At 30.4% G+C, this 14,772-nt stretch overlaps 2 protein-coding genes and 1 pseudogene across 3 annotated transcripts; all 3 read right to left on the bottom strand.

Moving 5' to 3' along the window:
- Positions 1-3: 3 nt before the first annotated feature.
- LOC101211994 (cinnamoyl-CoA reductase 1) lies at positions 4-4,873 on the bottom strand. Of its 2 annotated transcripts, none has more exons than XM_031887112.1 (7): positions 4,721-4,873; positions 3,139-3,308; positions 2,668-2,837; positions 1,950-2,141; positions 1,241-1,403; positions 942-1,128; positions 4-371 (listed from the first exon to the last, which is right to left on the bottom strand). In XM_031887112.1, the coding sequence occupies exons 2-7, from the start codon at positions 3,257-3,259 to the stop codon at positions 227-229; spliced, it is 978 nt and encodes a 325-aa protein (XP_031742972.1). In that variant the 5' UTR covers positions 3,260-3,308; positions 4,721-4,873; the 3' UTR covers positions 4-226. The 2 variants fall into 2 exon arrangements, with proteins under 2 accessions (XP_031742972.1, XP_031742973.1); XM_031887113.1 differs by having other exon boundaries at positions 4,710-4,833.
- Positions 4,874-5,456: 583 nt separating this feature from the next.
- On the bottom strand, positions 5,457-7,974 carry LOC101212479 (annotated as a pseudogene).
- A 3,084-nt stretch (positions 7,975-11,058) lies between these two features.
- LOC101212236 (cinnamoyl-CoA reductase 1) lies at positions 11,059-13,337 on the bottom strand. Its single transcript, XM_011659334.2, has 6 exons — positions 13,033-13,337; positions 12,353-12,522; positions 12,065-12,256; positions 11,770-11,932; positions 11,500-11,686; positions 11,059-11,408 (listed from the first exon to the last, which is right to left on the bottom strand). The coding sequence occupies exons 1-6, from the start codon at positions 13,151-13,153 to the stop codon at positions 11,264-11,266; spliced, it is 978 nt and encodes a 325-aa protein (XP_011657636.1). The 5' UTR covers positions 13,154-13,337; the 3' UTR covers positions 11,059-11,263.
- Between the last annotated feature and the right edge of the window lie 1,435 nt (positions 13,338-14,772).

Here is a 14,772-nt window from a genome sequence, read left to right on the forward strand (position 1 = left end):
TGATAAACTTGATAGAGGACTTTGTAGAGTAAAAGGAAATTAGAGGGCAATATGACATGTAGAAATTTCATTACACTCACTAATAGAAAATCACTAATAGAAAATCACAGAAGTCATTGAGTAAAGCTTCAATTCTAAGGCCTCACACAAAGCACTTATTTCTTTACCTATTCATTTCTATCAGAAAATTCACACAATTTCATGGCTCTTAGATACACCTAAGAGTTTAGAAGTTGATAAAATTCTTTTCCTTCAAGCTCTCAACAGTTTCCTTCAGGCTTTCTGCAAGGGGAATGAATTGAATGCCTAAGTTCTTTGCTTTCTCGACTGACACCTGATACACAGGTGTAAACGGTTTGTCATCGGCACACCTGCAGTTGAAAATATTATACTGATTAGCTTGAAATCAAGAATCGATACATGGAGTTTATAGTTGAAATATAATCATGAATTTACCTGTGGAATTGTTTGTGCAAGATAATTGTAGATTGAAGGTTTATAATTTCCAAAACGTTTCATTTTGTCCTAAGTTTATAAAAACAACCCACAATGGACTTATAAACAACTGAGCGATTATTGATGCTTTTTTATGCAAGAAGAAACGGTTGACAACATTCATACAGTTTTTAAAACATCCATGAAAGTACTGTATGCCTTCTCTAACTATTGTGAATAACCAAATTAGTTGTGAACCTACTGTTGTGACATTGTTGGGTATAATGTATGATTGATTCTTTCATTAAAGAAACTTAAGAATAAACGCTATCACAGGAATCAAAACCAAGGCGAAAAGCTATAAAGAAATGAAGTTTACAAATTTAATAAGATCAAGAAACATTGACATGGAAGGAGGGCTTATATAATTTTAAAAGATCGTTGTCGAGAAAGCAGCGTTTTCTTGAAAATGCTTATGTAGATCGGGATGGTCGAGTAAGACTTACTTGTCAGGAAGTTGAAGAGAAGGGTAGAGATCATGCAATAACTTGACAATTCCTGAATAGTGAATAACACTTTCAACCAGACAGTATCTTCCATTGGCTGATGGAACCTCATAAGCTAGAATGTGTGCATTAGCAACATCTTTGACATTAACCCATCCAAATGTGGAATTTGGAAATGTTTGTGCTCCTGCATAATTCATTGTTCTAAATTAGATACCAAGTATTAAGCACCAAGGAGAGTTAATTTTAAATTTTATGAGAAGTTGCAAGCATATATTGCAAAATCACTAAACAAATACCGGATATTAAGTTCAAAATAGCTTCAGCACTAGTATTCAGTGTTGGCTGCAATAATGGACCAATAACCATTGCCGGGTTTATTGTAACCATATCTATTCCCTTTTCTTTTACAAAATTCCAGGCTGCCTCCTCGGCTAAAGTTTTGGAGAGCACGTACCAAAGCTGAATTCCAAAGAGAAATGGAGGATAGAGTTTATTTCTTTGATATCATAACTGAACAAGCTCTAGGAGATTGAGAATGCATATTGTAGTTTGAAGTCAATTATGGGGCTATTTGTTATCTATGTACATGAACTAAAATTTGAATATGCATTTTCAACCATCTTAGAATACTTTTTCATGTTTCATTGTCTTCAATTCAAGCCACTTTATAAGTTTGTGAAACAAAACATTCATCAAATTTCCTGAAAATGACCACGGCTCTTTATTCATCAAGGAGATAATCCTAAGACTAAAAGACATTCAAAATTCTACACTTTACTATCTACTTTACAATCTAGACAGTTACAAGAAAACAGTAAATTAGAGGTAACTTGAATGTAATTTTTTTCATTGCTCAAATTAGATGATTTGTGAATGACCTCACACTAGAAGATGAGGGTCACTGCTCAAGGAAGACGACAGTTCTCAAATTTTATTAGCAAGTCTATTTATGTAGATTATGTCCAGTCCTACTCTCATTTGAAATGAAATGAAATAAATGGATACCTTCATTTCCTTACAAATCTCAGGGTTAGAAAACCAAGTTTCATCAATTACTGTATCAGGATTGCGAGGTTGTCCACTATAAGCAACAGCAGCCATCGAAGATGTCAAGACAACCCGCTTGACAGATGATGATTTTGCAACTGACTTTAGGACGTTCAGTGTCCCTTTCAATGCAGGATCAATAAGTTCAGCCTGAAAAGAATATCTTATCAAAAGACTAAAATGAAATTTCATCATGGAACATCTCATGATAACTAATGAGCAGCAAAACTAAGATATAATTTTAACTTGTAAGCATGCTAAAACGAGTGGTCCCATGAACTAAAAATGAGTTAAACAGAGTTCTAGATAATCAGAGACATAAATAAGATAGCTCCTAGAACCAAAAATCAACCAGAGTAACAGAATAATACATTGTCATTATACCACCGAACACTAACAGGAATCAGGATTCGATATATATTGATAACCAAAGCCAAGCACTAGATCATTCAAGAATTGTCTGGCCATCTCTTTATTTATTACCAAATATACAAACTAACTCCCTAACTAATTAGCCTTATGCACTTACTAATGCCATACTAGTATTCTCAATATAACACTTTCTAGTACTATCACATGCATCCAAGCTTTCTTGCTACTATAATGAATAATACATCCAAGATTTCTTGCTTTTTAATATATGATCAATCCACCACAAGAGGTTTCATCAACGAACCTGAGGATCTGTAACATTATGGAAAAAGGGAGAAGCGGTATGAAAAACCCCTTGACAACCCTCAATAGCAGAATCAAAGGAACCTTCTTCTAGGAGATTGGCTTTAAAGAGATGAAGTCTCTCAGCAGCTCCATCCAGTGAAAGCAAATGGGCAGTCTTGATTGGATCAGCTATGGGAAAAAAGACAAACCGATCAAGAAACTAATCACCAAAGAGAAGGAAATTTTGCTACAAAACTAAATACTCCCTAGTGGGGTTGTCAATTTTCACATGCATTCATTTGGGAAGAGGAATATTTGATTAAAGGAAGAAAAATGAAGAGAAACTAAAGAAACCGATCAAGAAACTAATCACCAAAGAGAAGGAAATTTTGCTATAAAACTCAATATTGCCAACTGGGGTTATCGATTTTCACAAGAATTCATTTGGGAAGAGGAATATTTTGATTAAAAGAAGTAATATTAGACAAACCTGGATTTCGAACACTGGCTTTGACGGTGTAACCTCGTTGGAGAAGGAATTTAACAATCCAAGAAGCTATGTATCCAGAGCCACCAGTGACGCACACAGTCTTCGCTGCTCCGCCGCTCATTTTCTTCGACCTCTCTTGATTGATTTTGTTTAACAATTTCTCAATTTCTCTGTGTTTTCAAATTTATAAGGATGGAGTCATTGAATTTTAGTAGGAAATGGACAAAACTAACATTTTTTGTTTTATATTTCAAATGATTTATCTCGGTCTCTTATAAATTTGAAAACAATCCACAAAGTTAGGCTACTTTTCAAAGATAAAACAAAAAAGAATTAGTTTTTTCAATTTCTCCATAAAATTTTTCAATTACCAAAATATTTCAATAGCTATAGACTGTTATTTTCTATCCATCATGTTTATCCATCATGTTTATAGCAAAGTATTATAAAAGGAACCTTTTCCAAAATAGCAATATAAATTAAAATATTTATCGGTTATAGCAAAATTTTACATTTATAATCATTTGTCATTATAGCATATTATAAATATAACAAAATATTTTATTTATTTATAATATTTTTATATCACTATTTTGATATATTTATAAATATTTAGTGTAAAGTTATCTAATTTTAATCAGTTCAAATGGGTTTACTTCAATGATATTCGCAGAGTTCGAGAATTGGATGATGAATCTCTTATAACTACATAATTATTTCTCTTTCAAGGTACATATTTTTTTCTAAAATTGGAATATATTAAACACAATAAATTATTTGTTTTCACCAACAAACTACTATAAAAGTGAAAAAGCTTCTTGTGCCCACAAGTCAGATAATATTAATTATGCCACTTGTAATCATAGCAAGGGGAAAAATATTTTAAAAAAATAAGTTTGAAGCTTTAATCAGATTCAATTTATTTAATGTAAGATAGTATATATTTATTTATTTCTAATTGTAAATATTTAATTGCTTTTTTCTTTTTTAATTCTTTTTTATTTTTTATTCTACATCTTCAATAGTTTTTCGATAATACACTGTAATTTTAAATGAAAATGTATATCTCATATATTGTATATATATTGTATATTGTAAAATCGTTATATCCATAAATTTATTTAATTTAGTTATTAATTTTAAATATATACATTATTAATTTCAAATAAATAGTCGACTAACTCCACTCTAATCATAACCCCAAACCTACTGTTTTCCAAAGTGATTCATCATAGAATATAAATATATAAAAGGTTAAACTAAATACCAACCTTTTTATTACCACAATTAGATAATGAAATTTGGAGGGCACATAAGAGGCGCGAAATGAAAATCACCTTAAGTAGTAAGATTAGGGCATAATTAAGGAAAGCGAAATTTCAAAATTTCCACAAAAATAAGACCGATTCATCTTCTTCAGTACCATAAATTTTAGGTTAAAAACTCATCAAAACACAATTAACTATGATCCACGCATAAATATGGATAAAAACAGTTTCCTCTCACTACCCTAAACCTAATTTAATTAATTCAACAGAGAAATAAAGGCAGATATGAAATGGAAAGAATACCAGAAACGAACCTGCTGGGAGGCGCAGCGCAACGAGCGGATGAGATACGGCGGAGAGAAAAAAGGGAGGGGGCGGGAATGCGAGGTTGGACTTGTGGAGTGTTCACAAATAAGATGAATTTTTAAAGGATAAAAGTGACCAATTCGTCTTCTTTACTTTATTTAAATTACTACATGACGTGGCCCCAATTCATAAAAATGTTTGAATATTTTGGCGAAAACCAAATTGATTTCCTAAACAATCATTAATTAGTCAAACGTTTGAATTTTTTTGATTCTGTGGAGAATTTTGAAGTTCTTAATTATTGAGGTTTAACATTTTTAACCACCCTTAGTTCTTGGATTTTAGACTAATACAAGTTTATTGTAAATTTGTAATAGATTCCAAAATTTGATTGTTGTATTTTGTTCCATAATTTTGAAGTTGCTGGTCAAGGAGAAAAAGACAATTTGCTTTTTAATTTCTTTTTGTCTTTTTCAATTTTCGTAACTATACAAAGATCATTACTCAGCCATTGACAAAAATAATTTTCGTTTTTTTTTTAAGATTATGGTTTATTCTCATAGTTAATCGTACGTTTACACGCTAATTAATGGGTTTTAATTACATTATATCAATTATAATGCATTTAATAACTATAATACTCTAATTATATCAATTAGGTTTCAGTTTACATATAATACCTTCAATTCATATTTCAGAAATTCAAATGCTCTTGTAATTAAGGAGTGCTTAATTATGACAACATTACCGTAAACAAACTTTAAAGACTTTGCATTAAGCTTTTTTTTTTTCCACAATGAAAAGATGGAGTCCTTCTTTCACACAAAAAAAAATAGCATATGACAATTAAGAGTAAGGGAGTGATGGATGAATTTTAATAAGAGGCTGTTAATAAGGCTTAAAAATTTGTAAAATTCTTTTCCTTCAAACTCTCAACTGTTTCCTTCAAACTATCCTCTAGAGGAATGAAATCAATGCCTAAGCTCTTTGCTTTCTCTGTTGAGACTTGATGTGCCAATACAAATAGCTTCTCATCAGCAGCCCTGCATGTAAGTATTTTGTTTGTGCAATTTAGAATATTATTTTTATCTTCCTTGTTGGTAAAAGGATAGATGAGAGGAACACTTACTCTTGAGGAAGTTGAATTGAAGGGTAGAGTTGATGTAAAATTTTAACTATTTCTGAATAGTGAAGAGCTCTCTCAACCAAACAATATCTTCCATTGGCTGTTGGAATCTCATATGCTTCGATGTGTACTTTTGCAACATCTTTCACATTAACCCAACCAAATACTGAATTTGGAAATGTTTCTCCTCCTGCATCATATATATACTTATAACCGTGTCATTTCATTCCATTTCGTAATTACTTATTTTATATACTTTTTTAAAATTCAATTTCACTTCATGTCAAACCTCATTATCCAAAGAAAAGTGATTTTAACAATCTCATACTTACTTTCAAACTCACCCTAAGTTAATGGTAACACAAACTAAAAAGTTACTAAATAAGTGGTTTTACCGGAAATTAAGTTGAGAATGGCTTAAGTACTAGTATTTAGTGTTGGCTGCAATAATGGACCAATAACCATGGCAGGGTTGATAGTAACCAAATCTATTCCCTTTTCTTTCACAAAATTTCATGCTGCCTCCTCAGCTAAAGTCTTGGAGAGGCAATACCAAATCTGATTAAATAATAACAATAATTATTCATTTGGTAGAGATCGAATTTTTTACCGTTTAACTAAGCTCATTTAGAAGATAACATAGTAATAATGGAACTATTTAAGAATGATTAGTTAATTATATATATGATTATACCTCTTGGTCTCTGCACATATCAGGATCAGAAAACCAAGATTCATCAACAATTGTTTGGGGAGTTTGAGGCTTTGTATTATAAGAAACAGCAGCCATGGAAGATGTTAACACAACCCTCTTCACGGATGAAGCTTTTGCAACTGAATTTAGAACATTTAATGTTCCTTTCAATGCTGGATCGATAAGTTCAGCCTGAAAAGAAAACACAGATCAGACTAAACTCTAACTTTTAAAATCTTAATTAAAACTAATAAAATAATAACTTTCTATCCATCCATAATTTAGAGTAATTGGAAATGACTAAACCTGTGGATCTGAAACAGAATGAAAAACGGGAGAAGCAGTATGAAAAACTCCATGGCAACCCTCAATGGCAGAATCAAATGAACCTTCCTCAAGCAAATTTGCTTTAAACAAATGAAGTCTCTCATCAGCTCCATCCAATGCTACCAAATGGGCAGTTTTTATTGGATCATCTATTACCAACAAAATCCAATCACCTCGTAAACATTACTACCCTTAAATTGAATAAAAGAAAATATTAAATCCTAAAATTTATAAAATTACTCTCAAACTTATATAATAGCTACAATTCCTACAAGACTACAGCCACGTCTCCATTTTTCTTTGATGAAAATAACCACTATTCAGAATATGTTAACATACAAAAAACCAAACCCACAAAAAACAAGATGAGGCTCGGAACTACAAGACTACAACCACGTCTCCATTTTTCTTTGATGAAAATAACCACTATTCAGAATAAGTGAACATACAAAAAAGCAAATCCACAAAAAACAATGAGGCTCGGAACTATGCAGAATCATTTCCAAAGAATAATTACAAAAAACGTCTTCGAAATCAAAGCTAAGAGAGACAAGGGAAACGAAAAAGGGCCCAAACACCAGTATGATTCCTCTCCACATCCGTAAACTCACTTCTATTTCTCTCATCCCCCAAAACCAACAGCACCCTACACACACCGGCAAGTCAAAAGAATTGTTCTGTCTCCTCAAATGGTGGATTAAGAAGGAGGTGGTTTTATCCAAAAAGAAAAAAACATTTTAACCAAGAAACCAAGAAATAGAAACTTTATCAATCGGGGTTTAAGTAAATCGATGAGAAACGAGCTGATACGAACCAAGATCTCAAACAGTGGCTCTAACAGTGTAGCCTCGTTGGAGAAGGAATTTAACAATCCAAGAGGCTATGTATCCTGAGCCACCAGTAACACACACTGTCTTGGCTGCTAATTCGCTCATTATTCTCTCTCCTCTTCTCTTCTTCTTCAGTTATAATTACCTGAACTGATACTATATATGGAATCAAGGGAGAAAGACATATATCGAATCATCTTTGGACGATTCTTACCGAATTCTATATTAACAATATCAACCAAATTTACTTGATTTTTTATTTATGATTATTTAATTAATATTAGAAAGAAAAAGAAGTATAATTATCCTTAATTATTTATAATCTTTTTCAAATTGTCACGTGAATGCCTTACGATCAAGAGGTTAGAATATGAAAAGTTATCACATTATTTCTATAATTTAATTTTTAAAATAGATATTAATGATGAGATTCCAAAACGTTTTGTAACTTTTATCTTCTACAACTATACAAAGAACTCCCTCAATCTTTTTTTATAAACATTTTAAATCTCTCTTCTACTTAGGTTTGTTTTCTTGGTTTTTTTATTCATTATATTTTGTTTTGTCTATTATTTCCTTTATATTGATATATACTTTTGTGTTGCATTTGCGATAGGTTAAATTTTAAAATTTAAAAGAAAACTTGAAAAACACATGTAAGGGATATAAAAATGAAACGATGTCAATGGTGAAATCCAAGTCCAAGAATTTTGAGTCTTTTTATATAATTATATACAGTAATAAGTGTTTTGAGTTAAGTGTACATGATTCTTTCTCATTGTGTATTTAGCTTTTTTTTTAATAATAATCACAATAAACTAATGAACTTTTATAAGTACAAATTATTTAAAAATTTTAGTATGTGTGTATATATATAATTTTAAAGTAGAAAAATATAGATAATCTCAAAAGAAAGAAAGAGCTTGACACGTGCAACACACATCTAAATATCCTAGTATAAAAAAAGATGCTCAATACCGAACATGTCCAATTTATCATTAAGAAAATCACTAGCAACTTCTCCACTATGTCTTTGTTTGAATTAACTTTTGCATCATCAGTTACGTTTGAGATCAAATCTTCCAACTCACCATAATCCTGGCCTTTTCTCATTTAATATAATAAACCATTTAAGCCAAAAAAAAAAACAAAAAAGAGAGAGAGAGAGCTAGAGAAGTTGCAATGGCAAAGATTTTGTGAACGGAAGCTTTATAGCAATATAAATATTATAAAAAGTATATATAAGAAAAGGAGGTTTAATCCTAAGTGTAGGGAGGGTCACGATACAAATTGTGTATCTGCAAAGTCAACTAATGATATTGATACATAGTGAAATATATATATATTATACTTAGTTAGCACAAAATTAAGGCAGGTTTCGAGCTCTCTTGAACTTACATTAGTGAGTTAAAAATTATGTTGATACACAAAATTTGTCTTCAATAGCAAAATTAAATTTGTTTGTATGATGTTGGTTGTCAGAAATTTGCCAGGGAGTCACCATAGATGTTGGTCGAAAATTGGCCAACAATGATCGATGGAGGTCATATTCGAAAGTTGACCAATGAATTACCCAACTCTTTTATTTTAAATCCTAATCCTAATCTTCAACTCCCAAAGAACTAGAGGACTATTACACTCAACTCAACTCCACCCCACTCCTGTCCTACCCCAAAAATGCCCTTAAATACCGTTTTCCAAACGATTCATCTACACATTTAAATATATAAAATGTTAAACTAAATACCAACTTAAAAGTTTCTAACAAGTTTTTTGTTTTTATTTTTTAAGATATATATTAACATAAAGGTCTTTCCTTACACGAAATTATTATCATTATTTAATACCTTTTCAGTACCACAATTAGATAATAAAATTTTGAAGGCCATAAAAGGGTCGAAATGAAATCACCACAGTAAGATTAGGGCACAATTAAGGAAAGCGAAATTTCAAAATTTCCACAAAAATAAGGCCGATCATCTTCTTCAGTACCATAATTTTTAGGTTAAAAGCTCACCGAAACGCAATCAATTATGATCCAGACACATAGATATGTATAAAAACAGTTTCCTAACTACCCTAAGCCTAATTTAATTAATTCAACCGAGAAACAAAGGCAGATATGAAATGGAAAGAATACCAGTAACGAACCTGTTGGGAGGCGCAGCGCAACGAGCGGATGAGACTCGGCAGAGGAAAGGGAGAGAGGGAATGCGAAGTTGAACTTGTGGAGTTTTAATAAGAGCAAAAGTGACACAAAAATAGCAAAAAAAAAAAAAATATATATATATATATATATAATAATAATAGAGTTTTTAAATTACAAAAATTATAAAATTAAGAGTAAATTATCGTCGTATTTGTTATAAAAACGGAGTGTTAAACTATTATTAATGTCATGTAATGTTAGTTATTTTATGAGTAACGTATTTGTTATATATAAATTACAATTTTTTTAGAAAATGTCATGTAATGTAATTTTTTTTAAAACTATTATTAATCGGACAAACTTTTGATTTTTTTTATTCTATGGAGCAATTTTTAATTCTTAATTATAGTGGTTTAGCATTTTTAACCACCCTTAATTATTTGGTTTCATTTTTTTAAATTATGTTAGTTATTTTATGTAAAATTATTGTAAAACTGGTATAAAAATATTTACTAACATACTAAAATTTTAGATTATATCAATGAGAGATATTCTACCCTCCTACTAATGTCATTGATTGTTGATAGATTCTTAAAAAGATAAATTTAAGCAAAATCAAAAAGTACATGAACGAGCAATTTTTTAAAATATTATAGGTTTGTCCTTCATTTTCATCTTCTCAATTTTTCTTTTCTTTTCCATCTAACAAATCTAAACGATCGTAACCCAAATATAAACAATCGCTATCGAAAAATCTTGAAAAAAATCAACTAAAATCATAAAAGAATAGTCAAATTTAAACAATCGTATATCAAAGGAATCTAACGATTGTACGTACGCACGAGTGTCAAATTAATCGTGTGTTTACGAAGGCATTTTTGGTATTTTTTATTGTAGACCTATGGAATTTTTTCTTTTTAAAAATTATTCTATATAATGTAAATATTTTAATGGTTTGTTACATTTTTTTTAAAGAAATTAAAAAAAAATCTATCATTTATAAATATTTTGGCTTATTTTTTATATTTTATTCAACAATTTTGAAGTTGTTGTTCAAAGAGAATATAATTTGCTTTTTAATTATTTTTTTCACTTTTCTATAACTATAAAAAGATCATAATTACTTAGCCATTGACATAAATGATTTTTTATTTTTTTAGATTATGGTTTGTTCTCATATATTTAATAGTATGTTTACACACTAATGAATTTCAATTACATTATATCAATTATAATGCATTTATTAACTATAGTACTCTAATTATTATATCTATTAGGTTCAGTTTACATACATATCAGCAAATCAAATGCTCTTGTAATTAAGGAGTACTTAATTATGACAACATTACCGTAAACAAACTTTAAGCAGTTCCTTTCCACAACGAAAAGAGTTCTTCTTTCATACATTAAAACAAAATAAGCGGCTTAAAAACTTATAAACTTCTTTTCTTTCAAACTCTCCACTGTTTCCTTCAAACTATCCTCTAGAGGAATGAAATCAATGCCTAAGCTCTTTGCTTTCTCTGTTGAGACTTGATATGCCAATACAAATAGCTTCTCATCAGCAGCCCTGCATGTAAGTATATATTTTGTTTGTGCAATTTAGAATAGTGTTTTATCTTCCTTGTTGGTAAAAGGATAGATGACAGAGGAAGACTTACTTTTGTGGAAGTTGAATTGAAGGGTAGAGTTGATGTAAAATTTTAACTATTTCTGAATAGTGAAGAGCTCTCTCAACCAAACAATATCTTCCATTGGCTGTTGGAATTTCATATGCTTCAATGTGAGCTTTTGCAACATCTTTCACATTAACCCAACCAAATGCTGAATTTGGAAATGTTTCTCCTCCTGCATCATTTCATTCCGTTTTGTAATTACCTATTTAAGTTAATGTAACAAAAACTAAATAGTTATGAAATAAGTGGTTTTACCAGAAATTAAGTTGAGAATGGCTTGAGCACTAGTATTTAGTGTTGGTTGCAATAATGGACCAATAACCATGGCAGGGTTGATAGTAACCAAATCTATTCCCTTTTCTTTCACAAAATTCCATGCTGCCTCCTCAGCTAAAGTCTTGGAGAGGCAATACCAAATCTAAATAATAACAATAATTATTCATTTGGTAGAGATCGAATTTTTGATGGTCGAACTAAGCTCATTTAGAAGATAACATAGTAATAATGAAACTATTTAAGAATGATTAATTAATTATATATACGATTATACCTCTTGGTCTCTGCACATATCAGGATCAGAAAACCAAGATTCATCAACAATTGTTTGAGGAGTTTGAGGCTTTGTATTATAAGAAACAGCAGCCATGGAAGATGTTAACACAACCCTCTTCACGGATGAAGCTTTTGCAACCGAGTTTAGAACGTTTAATGTTCCTTTCAACGCTGGTTCGATAAGTTCAGCCTGAAAACAAAACATAGATCGGACTGATAAATTCTAACTTCTAAAATCATGTTATCTTTTCCATCCATAATTTAGAATAATTGGAAATGATTAAACCTGAGGATCTGAAACAGAATGAAAAAAGGGAGAAGCAGTATGAAAAACTCCTTGGCAACCCTCAATGGCAGAATCAAATGAACCTTCCTCAAGCAAATTTGCTTTGAACAAATGAAGTCTCTCATCAGCTCCATCCAATGCTACCAAATGGGCAGTTTTTATTGAATCATCTAATACCAACAAAATCCAAACACTGGTGAGAACTAAGCTCGTAAACATTACGACTCTTAAATTGAATAAAAGAAAATATTGAATCCAAAAATTGATAAAATTACTCTCGAACTTATATATTAGCTACAATTTCTACAATCACGTAAATTTGAATTTCCATTTTCTTCCAATGAAAATAACCACTCTCAATTGAGAAAAAGAGAGAATATACGAACATACAAAAAACTAAGCCCACAACAAACAAAATGAAACACAATGGCCGGAAAACGAAAAAGGGCCCAAGCATCCCTACGATCCCTCTCCACACCCGTAAACTCACTTCTATTTCTCTCATCCCGAAAAACCCACAGCACCCTTTCTACACACACCGGCAAGTCAAAAGAATGGTCCATGAATTGATAGTAAGGACTCCACAATACTTTAGAGGTGGTTTTAACTAAGAAAACAAGAAATAAAAACGTTGTCAAACGGAGTCTAAATATATTGATGAAAAATGAGCTGATACGAACCGGGATCTCGAACACTGGCTCTAACAGTGTATCCTCGTTGGAGAAGGAATTTAACAATCCAAGAGGCTATGTATCCTGAACCACCAGTAACACACACCGTCTTAGCTGCTACTTCGCTCATTACTCTCTCTTCTATTCTATTCTCTTCTCTTCTCCACTTCTTCGATTATTATTACTTGAGCTGATACTGATTTTATACTAAACTCTAAGTCTTATTTTCAATTAAAAAAAGGAACGACCTATTCAATTATTTTAACATTAATTAATGTTAGTTCATATTAAATTCTGCTTGCCAAAAGTTTCTTCAATTAGTTTTTAAATCTTTGGTATTTGATCTGCTATAATTTGATTCTTGATGTTTGACAACTATAAAGTTAAAATTTTTCTTCACTACAGACACTTGTTGGATTAATCTCTTTTACTACATACGTTCTTTTATAGTAAACACAGTAATGAAAAGAAAACGATGGCCCGGCGGCTTTCTTAAGTTGATCTTAATTAGCAATAAATTATTTGTTTTCACCAACAACCTAATATTAAAAATGAAAAAGTTTCTTGTGCCCACAAGTTGTAATGATAGTACTTAAGGGGAAAGACATAAAAGAAAAAGATGCTCAATACCTAACATGTTCAACTCATTATTTATCATCAAGGAAAATCACTAGCAACTTCTCCACTATATCTTTGTTTGTATTAACTTGCATCATCGATTACGTTTGAGAATCAAATCTTCCAAAATCTCCATAATGGTGGGTCTTTTCTCGTTTCATATAATAAACAATTTAAGAAGAAGAAAAAAACAAGTTAGAGAAGTTTATGCAAATGTAATGATTTTGTCGACAGAAGCTTTATGGCTCAGTAAAAATAATCTGAAAAAATATTTTAAATGTGTGGTCTAAATTACCTAAGTGTCTCGGTATGGAGACCAATTTACTTCTAAGTCAGCTAATAATATTGATGCAAAATGAGTTATTTGTATATATATTATAACTAGCATGCACAAAATTAAGAAAGAGCCAAAGCTTTTATAACCTAGGCCGGTGAGTTTTAGTATGTTGATACACAAAAGCTAAAAACTATAATGGAAGGATAACCATGCAAAAATAGAAAATAAATAATAAAAAAAAAAAGAATAGATTAGACATTGAGATTATAAGTTTATGACTCATTTATATGAACCCATCATTTTAGGATTAAGTTTGTAAATCAATTTGGGAATAATTTCTTTTGGGCTGAGGTGAAAACACACTTATAGTGGGCTCTCTGCCCTATTTCTAGCTTATTCTTTGAGATGGTTTCTACCTATGTAGCCTATATTTAGGAGCTAAATTACACAATGTTTTAATATACCAATATTTGGCAAACGAATTATTAAAAATAAATTCAACAAAATATAGTAAAAATTGAGATTTTATTATTAATAGAGATTAATACAAAATCAAAATTTTACTATATTTAGTAAATATTTTAATTTATTTTACTATATTTGAAAATGTCATATTTTTTTATATAAAAGAAACGATAAGTTTTTCATATTAGGCAAAAGTCAAGTCCAAATGAGTATAATATCCTCTTAATTTTTAGTTGTTTTTTATTTTATTTTATAAAAAAATGAAAATAGTTCCATTTTAGTTCATTTCAAATTCGAATTTAAAGTGTTTATTATTCATTTTTAGCTTAGAGCCTTTAGTGCGAGATATCTGTATTTTTTAAAAAACAATTATGAGATTCCATTTATTT

This window comes from Cucumis sativus, chromosome 6 (genome assembly GCF_000004075.3).
Source record: "Cucumis sativus cultivar 9930 chromosome 6, Cucumber_9930_V3, whole genome shotgun sequence".
Lineage (NCBI taxonomy): Eukaryota > Viridiplantae > Streptophyta > Magnoliopsida > Cucurbitales > Cucurbitaceae > Cucumis > Cucumis sativus.

Excerpts from the sequence above, each read along its gene's own strand:
- LOC101212236 (XM_011659334.2), bottom strand. The coding sequence starts at position 13,153 with ATGAGCGAAGTAGCAGCTAAGACGGTGTGTGTTACTGGTGGTTCAGGA. Across the intron at positions 12,257-12,352 it reads ATTCTGTTTCAGATCCTCAG|GCTGAACTTATCGAACCAGC; the intron begins GTTTAATCATTT and ends TTTTGTTTTCAG. Across the intron at positions 11,687-11,769 it reads CATTCTCAACTTAATTTCTG|GAGGAGAAACATTTCCAAAT; the intron begins GTAAAACCACTT and ends GAAATGATGCAG.
- LOC101211994 (XM_031887112.1), bottom strand. The coding sequence starts at position 3,259 with ATGAGCGGCGGAGCAGCGAAGACTGTGTGCGTCACTGGTGGCTCTGGA. Across the intron at positions 2,142-2,667 it reads ATAATGTTACAGATCCTCAG|GCTGAACTTATTGATCCTGC; the intron begins GTTCGTTGATGA and ends TATTCTTTTCAG. Across the intron at positions 1,404-1,949 it reads AGATTTGTAAGGAAATGAAG|CTTTGGTACGTGCTCTCCAA; the intron begins GTATCCATTTAT and ends TTTGGAATTCAG.